The 19,454-nt window shown below is 44.9% G+C and overlaps 2 protein-coding genes across 7 annotated transcripts in view; one reads left to right on the top strand and one right to left on the bottom strand.

Moving 5' to 3' along the window:
* The window catches only part of CHP1 (calcineurin like EF-hand protein 1), a 45,668-nt gene extending 43,689 nt beyond the window's left edge, over positions 1-1,979 (bottom strand). The window contains exon 1 of the mRNA XM_523056.8: positions 1,669-1,979. Within this exon, the coding sequence (XP_523056.2) occupies positions 1,669-1,735 (67 nt within the window). The 5' untranslated portion in view covers positions 1,736-1,979. The remainder of the gene's footprint in view (positions 1-1,668) is intronic.
* Positions 1,980-2,304: 325 nt separating this feature from the next.
* EXD1 (exonuclease 3'-5' domain containing 1) overlaps positions 2,305-19,454 on the top strand; it is a 47,773-nt gene continuing 30,623 nt past the window's right edge. The window contains exons 1-7 of one of the 6 annotated variants that reach the window (XM_009428839.5): positions 2,305-2,435; positions 2,523-2,638; positions 6,489-6,674; positions 13,262-13,330; positions 15,996-16,071; positions 16,372-16,499; positions 17,344-17,402. In XM_009428839.5, the coding sequence (XP_009427114.1) occupies positions 6,542-6,674; positions 13,262-13,330; positions 15,996-16,071; positions 16,372-16,499; positions 17,344-17,402 (465 nt within the window). In that variant the 5' untranslated portion in view covers positions 2,305-2,435; positions 2,523-2,638; positions 6,489-6,541. Of the gene's footprint in view, positions 2,639-6,488; positions 6,675-13,261; positions 13,331-15,995; positions 16,072-16,366; positions 16,500-17,343; positions 17,403-19,454 lie in introns of those variants that run through there. The other 5 variants (XM_063794759.1, XM_063794760.1, XM_063794761.1 and 2 more) reach the window with 5 other exon arrangements.

The raw sequence follows: 19,454 nt of genomic DNA, 5'->3' as shown, positions 1-19,454 counted from the left end.
CTCCACTCCGAGGGTCAGAGTAAGTCAGTGGCCAAACAAGTACTGCAAATTATAAAGAGCTAACTACTTTGGGTCATTCAAAATCGTGAAAAGGACTGCCTTGGTAGGTGAAGAGGTTACCATCATTAAATGTCTTTACAGAGAGGCTTAAGGGCCATATTTTAGGGGAGGCTGAAAGAAGCAAACCAGTCCAGAAAGGGGTGGGGCTAGATAACATCCCTTCCAACTTGAAAACTCCAGAAAGTTGAACTTGTCACAAAGCAGAGAACAGCACTTAAACAGGCCTGAAAAATTCTGTAGTTCCCCATAGCACTCCTCAGTACTATCTGCATATGGGCCCCTGAGTGAGTTACTGGTCATGTCATTATCAAAGACAAGTATGATGAAGAGACAGAGCTCAGGTGCTACATCCTTCATTAACTCAACAAGAATCATAAAGGTTTACTGAAAAGATAAAATATTGTATGCATCAATACAATTGTATCATACATTGCATTATCAAGGACTATTCAAAGTTATGATGGTATTTTACAGAGCTTCAGAATCCCGAGTCCTTTTGCTCCTTTGTTCAGACTAATGAGGAAGAGACTGGACTATAAAAAAAAAAAATCAGTTCTGCAGGGCACGGTGGCTCACACCTGTAATCCCAGCACTTTGGGAGGCCGAGGTGGGTGGATCACTTGAGGTCAGGAGTTCGAGGCCAGCCGGGCCAACATAGTGAAACCCCGTCTCTACCAAAAATACAAAAATTAGCCAAGCGTGGCGGCAGGCACCTGTACTCCCAGCTACTTGGGAGGCTGAGGCAGGAGAATTGCTTGAACCTGGGAGGCGGAAGTTGCAGTGTGCCGAGATCAAGCCACTGCACTCCAGCCTGGTTGACAGAAGGAGACTCCGTTTAAAAAAAAAAAATCAGTTCCTAGTACAAATTCACACGGAGATTTTTGGAGCACATCCAATTTCAATAGCGAATAAAAAAGTACACCAGCATAGTAGAAATCAATACATATATGAGATTAGGACAGCAAGTATCCTCGTGTAAGTAAAAAACTGGTGGTCACAGTATCCGTGTTTTTTATCTAAAAGTTCAGATTGAAAGAAGTCTCACAATCCCAGACCCCTGATTGTTTAAAGGTCTCCAGGCATCCGGTCATGTCTCCCAAAGCCTTACTACACGGTCTTGCTTTCTGGGTGGTTTTCCCAATTTGTGACAAGAACTTGTTTGTAATTTCCCATAGTTGTCAGAGGTTTTAGGTCCTTACCCAGAAACGGATTTTCTACAGAATCCATCTCGAGTTCCTGAATTTGCTTCTCGGGCTTTACCTACTGTTCAGGATGCCTCTTCATAGGGAAGGGTGGTGCGAGGCAACAGAAAGGAAAGGAGTTCGGGGACTTTGATGGGCAGGGGGCAGAAAAGGGGGGCGTCGACGCTCTACGAGTGATCAAGACTCCCGATTTTGAAGGGAAGGACAGCCCCACAGTAGCTAGAGCCCCGCTCCAGGAAGCTGCAGCTGGAAGAACAGGTCTTCCAGCTCTCGGTCCCCAAACCTGGAGGCTGCCCAGGACCCCCCAACCTCACAGGCACCCGAGCTCCAGACCTTAGCGACAGCCGCCCTCGGTTGTGAGGCCAGCCTGAGGCGCCCGGCGTTCCCACCCCCAACCCGAACTCACAGCCGGTCTCCTTCTTGATCTCCTCGAGCTCTTCGTCCCGCAGTAACGTGGAGGCCCGAGAACCCATCGCCGTGCCGGGAGCTCCTCCGGGAGCAGCGGCGCCAGAAGAGACGGCGACAGGAGGGAAGGAGGGAGGGAAGGAAGGGCTAGGGGTCAAGAAGGGAGAGGGCAGTGTTTCCACTGCGGACCCGGGAGGGAACCCAGGGGTGGTGCGCTGGGGAGGGCGGCCCCGAGGACCCGCCAATCAGGCGCGAGGCAGCGCCCGGCTCAGGAGCCGACGTCAGCGTTCGAGTTCCAGCCCCGAATGAATCAGCCCAGCTCCAGCCCAAGTCCTGCTGAAGACGGACCCCGCCCCCGGAACCGCAGCTGCCACCGGCCTTAAAGGGGCGATGCCACTCGGTCGCTAACGACGCAATTAAAAGGGCAACTTCATTGACCAACAGTTTTACAACAAACTAACCTGCGACAGGCAGCGTAGTCTACCTTTTCTCAAAGGAATCGAACACTAGGAATCCTACTCGATAGGTGGCACGGATTGCGGAGAGAAACTTCGCGTGGGGGGGAACCCTAGGGTGTACCCTTCGGGGACTGCACGCGCTCTTCATCTTTCCTGGCTGCCGTCCTCCTCCCGGCCGCAGGGGGCGCTGGGGAGCCGGCCTCGGGGCCGCGTGCTGATTGGCTCCTCGGGAAACAGACGAGACTGGACGTTGGGCCGGGCGGGCGTCGCCTCAGCGGCGTGTGCCCCGGCGTCGCGGACCTTTCTCCAGGTTTTCAGCCTGTGATTTGATAACCGCCGCCGGGTGGCGTGGAGCGTCCCGAGACTTCTTCCTTCATTGCAGCCCCTCTTCTTTTAGTTCTAGACTGAAGTTCGAGGAACGCACCACTTGGCTGAAATTAGGATCCAGATTTCCCAAACTTGCTTCAGAGGAAAAAGCCCTAACGATGGAGGACAGTGAATTCCTAGCTTATGGTCCGCCATTTATTTGAAGTTCCTTATTTTGTCTTAAAAATGAGAAATTTTGCATTTTATTCTCATGGTGTATTGTTTGTTTTGATTAAAAAGGTAGGCCTGGCACGGTGGCTCACGCCTGTAATCCCAGCACTTTGGGAGGCCGAGGTGGGCAGAACACCTGAGGTCATGAGTTCGAGACCAGCCTGACCAATATGGAGAAACCGCGTCTCTACTAAAAATACAAAATTATCCGGGTGTGGTGCCGCATGCCTGTAATCCCAGCTACTCGGGAAGCTGAGGCAGGAGAATCGCTTGAACCCGGGAGGCGGAGGTTGCAGTGAGCCGAGATCGCGGCATTGCTCTCCAGCCTGGGTGACAGAGCAAGACTCCGTCTCAAAAAAAAAAAAAAAAAAAAAGGTAAAAGCCACCCGTTAAATTAGTGCCTACTCTCAGGTGAACCAGTTTTTACTGCTTCACCTGCCTTACCCCTTCACACCTGTTTGGTTAGAACGCGTATAATATAAGGAAGAATCGAATTCTGACTGCTGTTAGTACCTAAGTACCAGGATATTTTTGTCGTAGCAGACTTTCCCAGGTCAACTTAAGTTACTAGTTTTAAGTGTTACCTAAGGCTTAACAGCTTAGCTTGAGGCCCCACACGTTCCCTGCAAGCTGAGGTTCTAGTTTGAAGAACTAGAGTTTTGTTTGTTTGTTTGTTGTTGTTGTTTGAGACGGAGTTTTTGCTCTTCTGCCCAGGCTGAAGTGCAAAGGCGCCATCTCAGCTCACCGAAACTTCCGCCTCCCGGGTTCAAGTGATTCTCCTGCCTCAGACTCCCTAGTAGCTGGGGTTACAGGCATGCGCCACCATGTCCAGCTAATTTTGTATTTTTAGTAGAGACAGGGCTTCTCCATGTTGGTCAGGCTGGTCTCGAACTCCGTATCTCAGGTGATCTGCCCGCTTCGGCCTCCCAAAGTGCTGTGATTACAGGCGTGAGCCACCGCACCTGGCTTGTTTTGTTTTTTTTTGCGACAGAGTCCGGGCTGGAGTGCAATGGCCTGATCACTGTGCATTTTCGGCTCACTGCAACCTCCAGGCGGGTTCAAGGGATTATCATGCCTCAGCCTCCTGAGTAGCTGGGATTACAGGCGCGTGCCATCACGCCCAGCTAATTTTTGTATTTTTAGTAGAGACAGGGTTTCACCATATTGGCTAGGCGGGTCTCAAACTCCAGAATTCAGGTGATCCACCCGCCTCGGCCTCCCAAAGTGTTGGGATTACAGGCGTGAGTCACCGTGCCCGGCCTTAGAGTTATTTTTATGATTGGCGTGCACTTGTCTAACCTAGTGATGTTGTCCTTTATACTCAGTAACATTTTGGATATGCCCGTCTAAGAGCTAAATCACTGGAGCTGCTTTGTATGTTGGAATATGGCTGTGATAGGAAAATTTTGTCAGCCCCATGAATGTCCCTTTTCTCAGTCAGCCTTGAAGCCCATCTGTTGATGCTGACCTTACTTTTTTCCTTCCTAATCTTGAATCTTAGTGTTTGCAGCTGTCTCCAGTCAAAGCTTTCTTTGCTTCATGTTAGTATTTTTTTCTGACTTTAATTTTTTTTTCTTTAATGTTTCTCTAATTCTCTTATTTTCCAGGCGTTTCACAAACTTTCCTTTCTTGGGTACCTTTTAAAAGTATAAATTGCTTGAACCCGGGAGGCAGAGGTTGCAGTGAGCCGAGATAGCGCTACTGCACTCCAGCCTGGCGACAGAGTGAGACTCCATCTCAAAAATAAAATAAAAATAATGTTTGCCTCTATTAAGGGCTGTTTTCTTTTTCCAGTTTTATGTATTTTTCTTTAAAAATTCTCCTTTTGCCTGTTGGATTAACTTAAAGAATGGTTTTTCTTAGACTCTCTGATGACTTGTTTTATGTTCTGTTTGGATGCATAAGACTTGGTCTTGCACTAAACTACAAACATCCTACCCTAGAGGCCTGGTCTTAGTTCAGATTGCATTACCTTCTAGCTGTGTGACTTTGGGCAGGTGTCTTAACCTTCTAAACTTCAGTTTCTTCATTTGTAAATTAGGTTATGGTTGTTATATCAAGTAATATTTGTATAAGCACTTGATAGACCTTAAAATGTAAAAATATAGGTTATTTATTTGACTGAAAATTGTATGTAACATCTCACCTTCTTCCTAGTTGACTTAGGCTCTAGTTATTTCATCAATGTTTTTATGGTTAAATTGCAAAATTCACTGGTTGAATTTTCCTAGTGTGGCAAAAGTATACAGCTTTTAAATTTAAAAAACTATAGAAGAATACTTATCTAAGTTTCTAAATACAAGGACATCTAAATAACAGAATAGTTCTAAAATAACTTTTAAAAAATTACTGTATTATGGTAAAGAATGTAAGAGTACCTCCTTCTTTTGTTTTGTTTTGTTTTTTGAGACAGAGTTTCACTCTTGTCTCCCAGGCTGGAGTGCAATGGCACGATCTTGGCTCACTGCAACCTCCACCTCCTGGGTTCAAGCGATTCTCCTGCCTCAGCCTCTTGAGTAGCTAGGATTACAGGCGTGCGTCACTACAGCTGGCTAATTTTTGTGTTTTTAGTAGAGACGGGGTTTCACCATGTTGGTCAGGCTGGTCTCGAACTCCTGACCTCAGGTGATCTGCCTGTCTTGGCCTCCTAAAGTGCTAGGATTACTGGCATGAGCCACTGCACCCAGTGGTGAGTACCCACTATGAATAATATTTCTTAGTACATTTTTTCTTTACTTTGTACATTTCTATATGGTTGTAATTTTTTTTTTTTTTTTTGAGACAGTGTTGCTCTGTCGCACAGGCTGGAGTACAGTGGCGCGATCTCTAAATCTCGGCTCACTGCAACCTCTGCCTCCCGGGTTCAAGTGATTCTCCTGCCTCAGCCTTCCTGAATAGCTGGGATTACAGGCATGCGCCACCACACCCGGCTAATTTTGTGTTTTTAGTAAAGACAGGGTTTCTCCATGTTGGTCAGGCTGGTCTGGAACTCCCGACCTCAGATTATCCGCCCGCCTCGGCCTCCCAAAGTGGTGGGATTACAGGCATGAACCACTGTGCCCGGCCAATTTGGCTTTTATTTTAAAATACCTTTAGCATAGAACTGTCATAGGACAGAAAATTAAAAAATACAAAGAAATGGAACATTTCAAGTACCTAGACATAAAAATTAATAGGATAGCATAGGCCCAAGTTATGGGAAACAGTCTCTCAAATTCAATTCATTAAGCACAAGTTGAAAGAAAAGTTCTTTTCCCAATGTACCACTATTGTCCTATTTGCCTTGATTTCCTTTAATTCCTAAGTAAAGGGTAAATTTAGTTGCTTTACTTAAAATTATCAGCTTCAGTTTTGGTAAAAATTACCATGCCCTTAAATTCTCAACCAGAGTTATAAAAAATAGCAGCTCAGGTAGTTATGCTGCCCTAAACAATTTATTGCAACATGTATTGGCAAATATTTCTATGTATGTCAATTTTTTTCATTTGCTCTTTTCATTTTTTTGTTATAATGATGTATAAATGTGCCATTAAAAAGCCTCTAAATGTTCTGCTTCTTCCATTTAGCTAAGGAAGGAAAGATGATATCATGCCCATTTTATAAACAAAGAAGCCAAGCCTAACTTGCCCAATCTCTTATAGTTTTCAGTTTCCTATGTATGAGAGTTGGTGCTTGCAATGATCCTATTCTCATCATTCCAAAAAGATGAACAAAACTGAATTATTCAGATTTTATTCTTGTCCATTACAGATATGGGGAAAGGGAAAATAACTTTACTCCCAAAAAAATCTTTTAAAATTCATAGATCTCTTTATTAATTTTCAAGTGTTTGGATGCTTAAAGAAGATTATTTGAAGACGGCTTTTGGAATCAATTAGCATGGACCCCAGCAGTGACTACCATTTCCTCAGCCAGATTTTGTGGAAGAGGGTGAAACTCACATTGGTCTGTGGTGTCTTCGAGGGTGTGCTTCAGCATGTTGACCCTAATAAGATTGTTGTCCTGAAGAAAGGTCTTGTTCTATTTCTTATAATGTTCTGCCTTTTAAGAGATTAGTGATTGACTTTCAGTGGGCTCCATTAGTGATTGGGAGGGTGGCATTATTCCTATTTTAGGTAAAGTGTGGGAGGAAGGTTAGAATATTGTTTTCCCAAACAGAACAATGTGACTGAATATGCTGGTTTGTCCCTACTTTTTTTTTTTTGAGATAGAGTCTCGCTCTGTTGCCCAGGCTGGAGTGCACTGGCGCGATCATGGCTCACTGCAAGCTCCGCCTCCCGGGTTCACACCATTCTCCTGCCTCAGCCTCCCAAGTAGCTGGGACTACAGACACCTGCCACTACGCCCAGCAAATTTTTTGTATTTTTAGTAGAGACGGGGTTTCACCGTGTTAGCCAGGATGGTCTCGATCTCCTGACCTCGTGATCCGCCCGCCTCGGCCTCCCAAAGTTCTGGGATTACAGGTGTGAGCCACCATGCCGGGCCTGGTTTGTCCCTGCTTTTGACATGATAGCAGGAATTTTCAATATAAAAAGTTTTGTTTTGTTTTGTTTTGTTTTGTTTTGTTTTGTTTTGAGATGTTGTCTTGCTCCATCCCCCAGGCTGGAGTGCAGTGGCGTGATAGCTCACTGCAACCTCCGCCTCCCAAGTTCAAGTGATTCTCCTGCCTCAGCCTCCCGAGTGGCTGGAATTACGGGCACACACCACCATGCCTATCTAATTTTTGTATTTTTAGTACAAAAAATACAAAAACACAGTCTGTTGGCCAGGCTGGTCTCAAACTCCTGACCTCAGGTGATCCACCCACCTCGGTCCCCCAAAGTGCTGGGATTTTAGGCATGAGCCACTGCTCCCGGCCTTTTTTTTTTCTTTTTTTTTTTTTTCTGAGAACGAGTCTCGTTCTTGTTGCCCAGGCTAGAGTGCAGTGGCGCGATCTTGGCTCACTGCAACCTCTGCCTCCCAGGTTCAAGCAATTCTCCTGCCTCAGCCTCTCAAGTAGCTGGGGTTACAGGCTCCCATCACCAAGTCTGGCTAATTTTTGTATTTTTAGTAGTGGCAGAGTTTCACTGTGTTGGCCAGGTCTCAAAGTCCTGACTTCAGTTGATCCGCCCACCTTGGCCTCCCAAAGTGCTGGGATTACAGGCTTGAGCCACTATGCTGGCCCTTTAATTTCTTTCCATATGCATTTTGAAATTAAAAATAACCACCACATTAGTTAGAATTGTTTTTGACTTCAGCAGTTGAGTTCATACAGTAAGGGGTTAAGTTTTTTCTTACAAAAAGTAGAGGTAGGCAGCTGAAGAACAGTGCAATGGCTGAAAGACACCAGCAGGAACCAGGTGGCTTTTGCTCCTGCTCTGCCATGTCAGTGATCATCTGTTATCCTCATGGTCACCAGGTAGCCTCTACAACTCTCAGCTTCAATTCCAGTTATCATAAAGAATAAAGCTCAAGAACAGGCAAATGCAAAAGAAACATAGGGCTATCCTTTTTTTTTTTTTTTAAGACAAAGTCATGCTCTGTTATCCAGGCTGGATTGCAATGGTATGGTGTGATCACGGCTCGCTGCAGCCTTAACTTCCCAGGGTCAAGTGATCCTCCCACCTCAGCCTCCTGAGTAGCTGGGACTACACTTATGTAACACCTCACCTGGCTAGTTTTTTTAATCTTTATTTTTTGTAGAAATGGGGTCTCCCTGTGTTGCCCAGGCTGGTCTTAAATTCCAGGGCTTAAGTGATCCTACTTGGCCTCCCAAACTGCTAGGTTTATAGGTGTGAGCCACCATGCCCAGCCAGGACAACCTTAAATCTTACAACTTGCAGCTGCATCCAATGAAATAGCTTCGTGTTAATATTTTTTTTCTGATTTAATGTTTCTTTTTTTTATGGGGGAAGGGAAACAATTTCCATGTCATCTTTGGTTGTGCTACCCTGCCAGTACCTCCATATCTGCCAATCTGGAAGCTTCAATATATAGAGTTTCCTGGCATGATAAGTTTCAAGTTCATCATTGAAACATGTATAAATGGCACTTGAGAGATTAATGTTATTAAGCCAAATTTTGAGTTAAAACAGACTTTTATGGGCTAGGATGGGATTGTAACAGGTTTCTGCAACATTAATTCATTTAGTAATCATGTATTGATTGTTTTATATCTCAGGAACTACGCTTGGTACCATGGACACATACAGAAATAAGGCGGTCCCTGTTCTCAAAAAACTTAGTCTAGGGGCTGGGCGCAGTGGCTCACGCCTGTAATCCCAGCACTTTAGGAGGCTGAGGCTGGTGGATCACCTGAGGTCAGGACTTTGAAACCAGCCTGGGCAACATGGTAAACCCTGTCTCTACTAAAAATACAAAATTAGCCAGGCATGGTGGCGGGCACCTGTAATCCCAGCTACTTGGGAGACTGAGGCAGGAGAATGGCTTGAACCTGGGAGGCGGAGGTTGCAGTGAGAACTTAGTCTAGCCTATAGTCCCAGCTACCTGGGAGGGTAAGGCAGAATTGCTTGAGGCCAGGAGTTTAAGGCCAGCCAAGGCAGCATAGCAAAACCACATCTGTAGAAAAATTATTTTTAATTAATTTATTTTTTCTTTTTTTTTGAAACAGAGTCTCGCTGTGTCGCCCAGGCTGGAGTGCAGTGGCGCAATCTTGGCTCACTGGAACCTTTGCCTCCCGGGTTCAAGCCATTCTCCTGCCTCAGACTCCCAAGTAGCTGGGACTACAGGCACCCGCCACCACGCCCGGCTGATTTTTTTTTTGTATTTTTAGTAGAGACGTGGTTTCACTATGTTGGCCAGGGTGGTCTTGAACTCCTGACCTCGTGATCCTCCTGCCTCGGCCTCCCAAAGTGCTGGGATTACAGACATGAGCCAATGTGCCAGGCCTGTTTTTTCTTATTTTTTTAAAATTGAGATGGGGTCTTACTATGTTGCCTGGGCTTGTCTCCAGCTTCTGGGCTCAAGTGATCCTCCCACCTCAGCCCCACAAAGTGCTGGGATTATAGGCATGAGCCACCACACCCAGCCCCGAAAAAAAAATTTTTTTGACACAGAGTCTTGCTCTGTCATTCAGCCTGGAGTGCAGTGGGACTATCATGGCTCATTGCAACCTTGACCTCCTGGGCACAAGTGATTTTCCTGCTTCAGCCTCCCAAATAGCTGGGACTACAGGCATGTGCCACCAAGACCAGCTAATTTTTTAAATATTTTGTAGAGATGGGGTCTCCCTGTGTTGCTCAGGCTGGTCTTGAACTCCTGGGCTCAAGCAGTTCTCCCACTCAGCCTCCAAAGTGCTGGAATTAGAAGTGTGAGCCACCACATCCAGCCTAAAAAACAATTCTATTTTTAATTAGCCAGTCGTGGTGGCTCACACCTGTAGTCTCAGCTATTCGGAGGCTGTAGTGGGTGGATCACTTAAGCCCAGGAGTTCGAGGCTGCAGTGAGCTATGATCGTGCTCCTGCACTCCAGCCTGGGCAACAGCACAAGACCCCATCTCTAAAAAAAAATTTTTTTTTTTTTTTGAGACAGAGTCTCAGTCTGTCACCACGCTGGAGTGCAGTGGCTCAATCTTGATTCACTGGAACCTCTGCCTCCCGAGTTCAAGCAATTCTCCTGCCTCAGCCTCCTGAGTAGCTGGGACTACAGGCGTGTGCCACCACACCCAGCTAATTTTTGTATTTTTAATAGAGACAGGGTTTCACCATGTTGGCCAGGATGGTCTCAATCTCTTGACCTTGTGATCCTCCCGCCTCAGCCTCCCAAAGTGCTGAGATTATAGGCGTGAGTCACCACGTCCAGCAAAAAAAAAAAAAAAAAAAAAAAAAAAAAATTTAAATAAAAACTTACTATAATAAATAGACAAATAGGTAGACAGATATAATGGAGTGTGAGATCCTCTCTGATAGAAAGATGCAAAGGATGCTATAAAAACACAAAAGATTCAACTAATTCGTACCTAGAAGTGCTTGAATTAGGAAAGTGGAGTGATCTCCTAAAGGAGGAATTGGTGATGGAACTCCATCTGGTTGAGTAGGAGTCAACAATGGGAAAGGGGCTGGGCGCTGTGGCTCATGCCTATAATCTCAGCACTTTGGGAGGGATCTGGACTCACTGCAACCTCCGCCTCCCAGGTTGAAGTGATTCTCCGGCCTTGGCCTCTGAACAGCTGGGATTACAGGTGCATGCCACCGCACCCAGCTAATTTTTGTATTTTTTAGTAGAGATGGGGTTTCACCATGTTGGCCAGGCTGGTCTTGAACTCCTGACCTCAGGTGATCTGCCTGCCTTGGCCTCCCAAAATGCTGGGATTACAGGCATGAGCCACCGTGCCTGGCCCCATTTGAAAATTCTTTTTTTGGTTTTTTTTTTCGAGACGGAGTCTCACTCTGTCGCCCAGTCTGGAGTGTAGTGGCGTGATCTTGGCTCACTGGAACCTCTGACGCCTGGGTTCAAGCAATTCTCCTACCTCAGCCTCCCACGTAGTTGGGATTACAGGCACCTGCCACCGCACCTGGCTAATTTTTGATGTTTTAGTAGAGACAGCGTTTCATGTTCTTGGCCAGGCTGGTCTTGAACTCCTGACCTCATGATCCACCCGCCTCAGCCTCCCAAGTGCTGGGATTACAGGCGTGAACCACCGCGCCTGGCCTGAAAATTCTTTAATAAGTCTGTTCTTAGTTGAAAATATGAGTGGAGCTGAGAAGAATAGCCCATGCGGGAGAAAAAATGAATGTCAGGACACCTAAGGAGTGGGTATGATCATTCAAAGAGAAGGAAAAAGGATGAGGGACAAAACTCTGGGGACCATCAATGTATAAGGGGCAAGCAGAAGTGTAGAGACAGCTAGGGAGACTGGAAGGAGCAAATCAGGGAGCCACTGTAACAGCAGTTATAAGAAAATGTATTGCCAGGCAGGGTGGCTCACACCTGTAATCCCACGACTTTTGGGAGGCTGAGGTGGAAGGATGGCTTGAGCCCAGGAGTTCGAGACCAGCCTGGGCAACATAGTGAGACCCAGTCTCTACCAAAAAAAAAAGAAAAATAGCCAGGCATGCTGGCACAAGCCTGCAGTCCCAACCACTTGGAAGGCTAAGGCAGGAGGATTGCTTAAACCCAGGTGTTCAAGGCTGCAGTGAGCTAGGATTGTGCCACTGCACTCTAGCCTGTGCAACAGAGTAAGACCCTATCTCAATTAAAAAAATAAAAAAGCATATTAAAATCACTGAGGCCTGAATTTAAATCCTGACTGTTTTTTGCTAGCAGTGGAAACTTGATCTAGTTATTCAAACTTTCTGAGCCTCAGAGTCCTCCATAATTGAGATAATGAAAGACTTATTATGTTACTGGAAAACTGAGTATAGGGAAATAGCATGATGCCTGGCTCAGAGTGGGTACTCAATATGGTAGCTCTAGGTAGTTAGTAGGAAAAGAACTAAACATGATGTCCTGTAACTAAAGAAGAAAGAAGAGAAGGCTGGGCACGGTGGCTTACACCTGTAATCCCAGTACTTTGGGAGGCTGAGGTGGGAGGATCACTTGAGTCCAGGAGTTAAAAAGAAATGAGAGAACAGTATTGTCAAAGGTTGCAGGAAAGTCAAGGAAGATAAGGTTGCAAAACATTTTTTTGGATTTGACAAATAAGTAGTTGGTGGTCTTTGATCCTGGTAGGAATATATTCAGTGGAATAGTGAGGGTGGAACTCAATTATTTGGATTGCTGAGAGATGTGGAAAAAGACAGCTGCTATGCACACTTCCATCTAGGAAAATGACAGCACATTGTGGACATGGCATCTAACCTTCTCCTAACTTCCTTATCTCCTCATAGGAGAGCCAGGATTTGGATTGTTGTCCTTGATAGTACTTTTGAGTGTGTAGCATGACATGAAGCAGGGTGTGGACACTAGAAGTTGTGGGCTCCCTTGGCCGGGTGCGGTGGCTCACACCTGTAATCCCAGCACTTTGGGAGGCCAAGGCAAGCGGATCAAGAGGTCAGGAGATCGAGCCCATCCTGGCTAACACGGTGAAACCCCGTCTCTACTAAAATACAAAACGTGGTGGCTCGTGCCTGTAGTCCGAGCTACTCGGGAGGCTGAGGCAGGAGAATTGCTTGAACCTGGGAAGCGGAAGTTGCAGTGAGCCGAGATTGCGCTACTGCACTGCAGCCTGCGTGACAGAACAAGACTCCATCTCAAAAAAAAAAAAAAAAAAAAAAAAAAAGAAGTTGCAGGCTGCCCTTAAATTTTTTTTCTGGAGTTAAGTGGAGTAAAAATAAATAGAAATATAATTAATAGATAGTTCTTAACCCCAAAGGCCTTAGAATATTCTCAGGAGAATTTTAAATTCAGTGTACTATCCTTTTTAGTTTCTCCTGGACCTTAATGGGGTTTCCCTTGTTTTTTTACACTACTTGTTTAAAGGTCGTAGCTTTGTCATTTATTATTGACTCTTCATTCCTTGGGGAAAGATTTGGAGATTTTTTTGGAGTTTTTTTTTTTTTTAATACAACTCAGACTTGGGAAATTTTGAGAGGCATCATATTTTCTTAGAGTTTTAGGAAAATATTTTAATTAACTGAATGAATTGTTTTCTGTAACAGTGAAGAATGTGGAGACAGGTCGAAGTGTCCCAGGAGTGAAGTTGTTTTTTGGGCATGAGATTGTGAATGGTGAGACCCCCATGTTCCTTGAAAATGCTAGTACTGAGATTTCATTCCAATATATGAAATTGTCTTGCCTTAATGTTGCGCTTATGGATTTTTAAAGTTGGTATTTGAGAATTGATCCTTCTTACTGCTTCTGTGGGTACTCTATGAGTAAAATAGTCTTATAGAATTATAATGATTTTGGTTTTATAATGTCAGGTGTGCTGGTGCTTATCACTACGGACTCGGACCAGCAGGCAGTTAGGAATGCGAACAGGAAGGGATTGTCTTGCTAAGCAAGCTACTTAAAATTCACAGTCCATTCACAATTCCTCATCCAAAACCTTGGGGCCAAATGTCTCAGAATCAATAATTTTTCTGGAATTTTGGAAAAGGTAACGGAGTATATACTGTTCATATTACATAACACCTCCAGAAAGTCTGGGCAGTACTCTATAATACAACACATTTCTCCAGAGAAATGGGTGGACAGTCATACTAAGTGGAATAAAATCGGACTATAAATAGCATATCTGGTCAAGTTTTGCCACCAAGAGTTACAACAAAATTTTGGTTTTCAGAGATTTTCGGATTTTGGAATGGCAGGAAGCAGCCTTATTCTTTATTTTTGCTAGCACAAACCATTTAGCAAGAGTAAGTACAATTGTTTGCCTGAAAGAGTAGCTGTAGAAGCTCATCAGTGTGCTTCATACGTGTCAAGTAGGATAAGAGAAAGCAAGAACATTTCTTGCTTTCAAGGACTCAGGAGGTTTCTGCTTCTGCCCTTTAAGGAGGAGTACAGATCAGGAGCTGGATAGAAGGGGTGGAGGAATGAGAGCTCTGGGACCTCTTAGGACTGTGCATCTCTCACTCTGGGGCAGATCTGAAGAAAGGAAAGGACTCCTGTAAATGAGAGTTTACTACTGCTTGAAAGATTGCTTTGGTTTGTGAGAAAACGAGCGTTTAGGAGGAAATGAAAATCTCACCAAATTAATGACTGCCAATCCAGAGCCACTTCAGGGAATACAAGTCTGGACAGCTACCTATTTCTTTCTCATTGAGTATGCTGTCATGAACACTCTGTCCCTTGAATATTCTTTTACAATGGCAGGGATAGTAGTGGTAGTTGGAGTTCTTAATTGTGTTTTCACTATCAGCCTTTGAAGTGAAACAGAGCTTTGGATTGGAGAAAGCTAGGCTGTGAATGGGTTTGTAGAGAGAAGTGAAGGAATCACTGCTATCATCTCCCCAACTCAGGAGGCTGATGGCTGACCGGCTTTGTGATCTGTACACACGGAATTCATCGCCTCCTAAATTCTTCTCCAGGGTTTGGCCTTCGTTTATACTTTTTTTTTTTTTGAGACGGATTCTTACTTTGTCGCTAAGGCTGGAGTGCAGTGGTACGATCTTGTCTCACTGCAACCTTTGCCTCTGGGTTTCAAGCAATTCTCCTGCCTCATCCTCCCCAGGAGCTGGGATTACAGGTGTGTGCCACCACACCCAGCTAATTTTTTTGTATTTTTAGTAGAAACGGGGTTTCACCATGTTGGCTAGGTTGGTCTCAAACTCGTGACCTCAAATGATTCGCCCCCCCTCACCCTCCCAAAGTGCTGGGATTACAGGCGTGAGCCACTGCACCCAGCCCAATTGTTGTATTTTTTTAGTAGAGACACAGGGTTTCGCCGTGTTGGCCAGGCTGGTCTCGAACTCCTGACCTCAGGTGATCTGCCTGCCTCAGCTTCCCAGAGTGCTGGGATTATAGGCTTTGTTCTTAATTTTTAAGCTCAAATGATAGTCATTTCTGTCTTTGTCCTGTGGCCCAATCAACCATGGAGGAGTTGTCCCCAAAAGTACCTTGGATAAGAATTGTCAAGATGAAGGATAATAATGGCTAATCAGCATTTTTCAGTCAATTTTACCTTTTCTCTGCTCCAGATTCAATACTTCTAGATAGTAGAGACAAAAGAGACTTTTGAAACATAGAGGCTTTTTGCTTGAAAAGTACCTAAACGAGGCCAGATGTGGTGGCTCACGCCTGTAATCCCAGCACTTAGGGAGGCTGAGGCGAGCGGATCAAGAGGTCAAGAGATTGAGACCATCCTGGCCACAATGGTGAAACCCCGTCTCTACTAAAAATACAAAAGTTAGCTGTGTGTGGTGGCGCATGCCTGTAGTCCCAGGCATGGGACTTGGGAGGCTGAGGCAGGAGTATCACCTGAACCTGGGAGGCGGAGGTTACAGTGAGCTGAGGTCGCACCCCTGCCCTCCAGCCTAGGCAACAGTGCGAGACTTCATCTCAAAAAAAAAAAAAAAAGGAAAACCCTCAAACAGCACCCATGTGAAGGAAGGTGCATTAGGATTGGGATGGTGGGAAAGAAATCTCTAGAACTAACTTGAATGACCACAAAGGTACCCTAGAACCAAAAGTGTGAAGGGGATGTATAGAAATGTTCCTAATCCTTCTAAATAACCAAGAAGCTTTGTAGGGATAGAATACTGAGAGTCTTTGGTACTTTAGATGGTCTCTTCTGTTGTATTTATTGCTGGCCAGTAAAAGCCTCCGTGGACTAACATGTCATTTCCAATTATTGTTAGCAGTACATGGTTAAACTAGGGGTGTGTGGGTAGTGGAGTAGTTAATTGATTTCTGATTGGAAACTCTGTTGGAAGCCATTTGGTTATTTTACAGTGGAACTACTAGATGAAGTGGAACAATTAGATGAAGTGGAACAAGGCTCAGTGAGAGCAAAAGCATCTTCTGTTAGGTAAGATGGAATAATTTTCTTAATTATGATATTTTCCAAATGTGCGCATTAGGGTAGAAAGCCTTAACTCTAATTCACCAGCTGCTTAATTCCTTGGCTAAGGAAATAGAAATGAGAAGAAATATATAGGTGTTTTCTTCCATTGTTAGATAGCGCCCTCAAGTCAATGTAAGCAGTGGATGAATGGGTCCTCTAGTTAATGAAGGACCACTGTCCTTAACATTAATGTGTGGCAAAATCTGTTTTTGGTGTCAACAACAAAGAACAAGTTCACCCAAATATTGTTTCTTGTAAGGATAGTCTACATGCAGAAAGAACCTGGATGGAGAAAATGAAAGTTGAAGACCTAAATGTATGTGAGCCTGCTTCTCCTGCCCCTGAAGCACCAACTACCTCTCTGCTGAATGACCTCAAGTACAGCCCATCAGGTGAATATAGGGGCTCTGAATTTTCTTTTTTTTTTCTTTTTTTTTTTTGAGACGGAGTTTCGCTCTTATTGCCCAGGCTGCAGTGCAATGGCGTGATCTCGGCTCACTGCAACTTCCACCTCCTGGGTTCAAGCAATTATCCTGCCTCTGCCTCCATAGTAGCTGTGATTACAGGCATGCACCACCACGCCCAGCTAATTTTGTATTTTTAGTAGAGACGGGGTTTCTCCATGTTGATCAGGCTGGTCTCGAACTCCCGACCTCAGGTGATCCGCCCGCCTTGGCCTCCTAAAGTGTTGTGATTAAAGGCATGAGCCACTGTGCCCAGCCGAGGCTCTGAATTTTCTAGGCTCTCTCTCTCTTTTTTTTTTTTTGAACCAAGTCAGTCAAATTCAACTAGGCTCTCTTTACTGTTTAGAGTTGATGTAACCCTGAATCAAGATTCTCTACGGAATCCTAAGCTGAGCCATTGCTTCTGGGTTCTGAATTAAGATAAAATATTGTGATTCATTTATTTAATAACTGCGTACATACTGTGTGTGTACTCATAATTATTGGGGTACACTCATTCATTGGGGATTCTGAAATATGGTATCCCTCCCCTTACTGAGCAGCAAACAGATGCTAAATTAGATAAATAAGTAAAATATATATACTGTAATAGTGCCAAATGCTAAGGAGGAAAAAAAAGGAAGAGAAGTAGTACGTAGGGAGAGTGATTTTGCAATTTTAGAGTATTTGAGTTGCAATACAGTAGGAATATATGAGTGTGGCCAAAATTATTGGGAAAGCTATTCTGTTGCTGAGGAAGAGAAATATATCTAATGCAATCCTTGTCCTGTAGAGGAAGAGGAGGTGACATACACAGTCATTAATCAATTCCAGCAGAAGTTTGGTGCTGCGGTAAGTATTGTCCTCAATCATTACTAGTATTGCCTGTATGTAGGTATCATGTCTGTGTGTCATAAATTTCTTTCTTTCTTTCTTTCTTTTTTGAAACGGAGTCTCGCTCTGTCGCCCAGGTTGGAGTGCAGTGGAGCAATCTTGGCTCACTGCAAGCTCCGCCTCCCAGGTTCACACCCTTCTCCTGCCTCAGCCTCCCGTGTAGCTGGGACTACAGGTGCCCGCCACCACGCCTGGCTAATTTTTTGTATTTTTAGTAAAGACAGTGTTTCACCGTGTTAGCCAGGATGGTCTCGGTCTCCTGACCTCGCAATCCGCCCGCCTCGGCCTCCCAAAGTGCTGGGATTACAGGCGTGAGCCACCACACTCGGCTATAAATTTCTTTATTATAAGATTTTTGATTTTTTTTCCTATTAATTCAACAACATATTTGGTGGCTGCTATATGCCTATATGCCAGGCACTGTTCTAAGCTCTTGGGTAAAACCATAATCAAGACAAAGTTCCCGCCCTCAAGGAGTTTATATTCTAATGCAAGACAATAAACAAGTGCTTTTATTTTAGATGGCAGTAAGTGCTGGGAATAAAAATAAAGCATGGTATGGGGACTAGAGTGACAAGGAGGTCCTATTTTATGTGGGATAGACAGAGAAAACATCTCTAGGGAGGTGACATTAGAACAAAGACCTGAGTAAGTAAGGGAGCCATGTAGATATCAAAGTGGAGAACTTAAAGGCTGGGTGCAGTGGCTCACGCCTGTAATCCCAGCACTTTGGGAGGCTGAGGCGGGTGGATCACGAGGTCAGGAGATTGAGACCATCCTGGCTAACACGGTGAAAACCTGTCTCTACTAATAATACAAAAAAATAGCCGGGCATGCTGGCAGGCGCCTGTAGTCCCAGCTACTCACCAGGCTGGATCAGGAGAATGGCGTGAACTCGGGAGGCGGCGCTTGCAGTGAGCCGAGATCGTGCCACCGCACTCCAGCCTGGGTGACAGAGCGAGACTCCATCTCAAAAAAAAAAAAAGTGAAGAACTTAAAAGTGGAATTAGCAAGTGCAAGGGCCCTGAGGCTGAAATGTTCCTGGCTTGTGTGGAGGAACAGCAGGGAGGTCAGTGTGACAGGACCACAGTGAAGAAGAATGGTAGGAGATGGAAGGGGGCAGGAGGCAGTTCACTTAGGGCTTTCTAGACATTGTAAAGATTTTGAGTTTGACTTAAAGCCATTGGCAGTTTCAGAGAAGAGTCAGAATTTTTTTTTTTTTTTTTTTGAGATGGAGTCTCGCCTTGTGGCCCAGGCTGGAGTTCGGTGGGGCGATCTTGGCTCACCTCAACCTCCGCCTCCCGGGTTCAAGCGATTCTTCTGGCTCAGCCTCCTGAGTAGCTGGTATTACAGGCATGCACCACCACGCCAGCTGATTTTTGTATTTTTAGTAGTAGAGATGGGGTTTTGCCATGTTGGCCAGGCTGGTCTCAAACTCCTGACCTCAGGTGATCTGCCTATCTCAGCCTCCCAAAGTGCTGGGATTACAGGTGTAAGCCACTGTCCCTGGCCCATGGATGCATTTTTAAAAGGACAGTTAGCTATCAACAGGTTTTATTTTATTTTATTTTATTTTGAGATGGAGTCTCGCTCTTTCACCCAGGCTGGAGTGCAGTGGCAGTATCTCGGCTCACTGCAAGCTCCACCTCCCGGGTTCACGCCATTCTCCTGCCTCAGCCTCCCGAGTAGCTGGGACTACAGGCGCCCGCCACCGCACCCGGCTAATTTTTTGTATTTTTAGTAGAGACGGGGTTTCACCGTGTTAGCCAGGATGGTCAACAACAGGTTGTTTTTTAAGTCTGAACTGAACAGAAGATTTTTATTAAAAAATAGCATTATTGAGATATAATCCACATGCCATACAATTTATTTAGTTAAAATGTACAGCTCACTTTCTTTTAGTATAGTCACAGAGTTGTAAGTAAAGCAACATAATAAATTTTAGAATATTTTCAGTATACCAGAAAGAAACCCCACACCCGTTATCCATCACTCCTAATCACTCCTCAG

The sequence above is a fragment of the Pan troglodytes genome, chromosome 16 (assembly GCF_028858775.2).
Source record: "Pan troglodytes isolate AG18354 chromosome 16, NHGRI_mPanTro3-v2.0_pri, whole genome shotgun sequence".
In the NCBI taxonomy this organism is placed as follows: Eukaryota; Metazoa; Chordata; class Mammalia; order Primates; family Hominidae; genus Pan; species Pan troglodytes.
The sequence above is the reverse complement of the archived record's forward strand: the minus strand, read 5'-3'. Positions and strand labels throughout refer to the sequence as shown.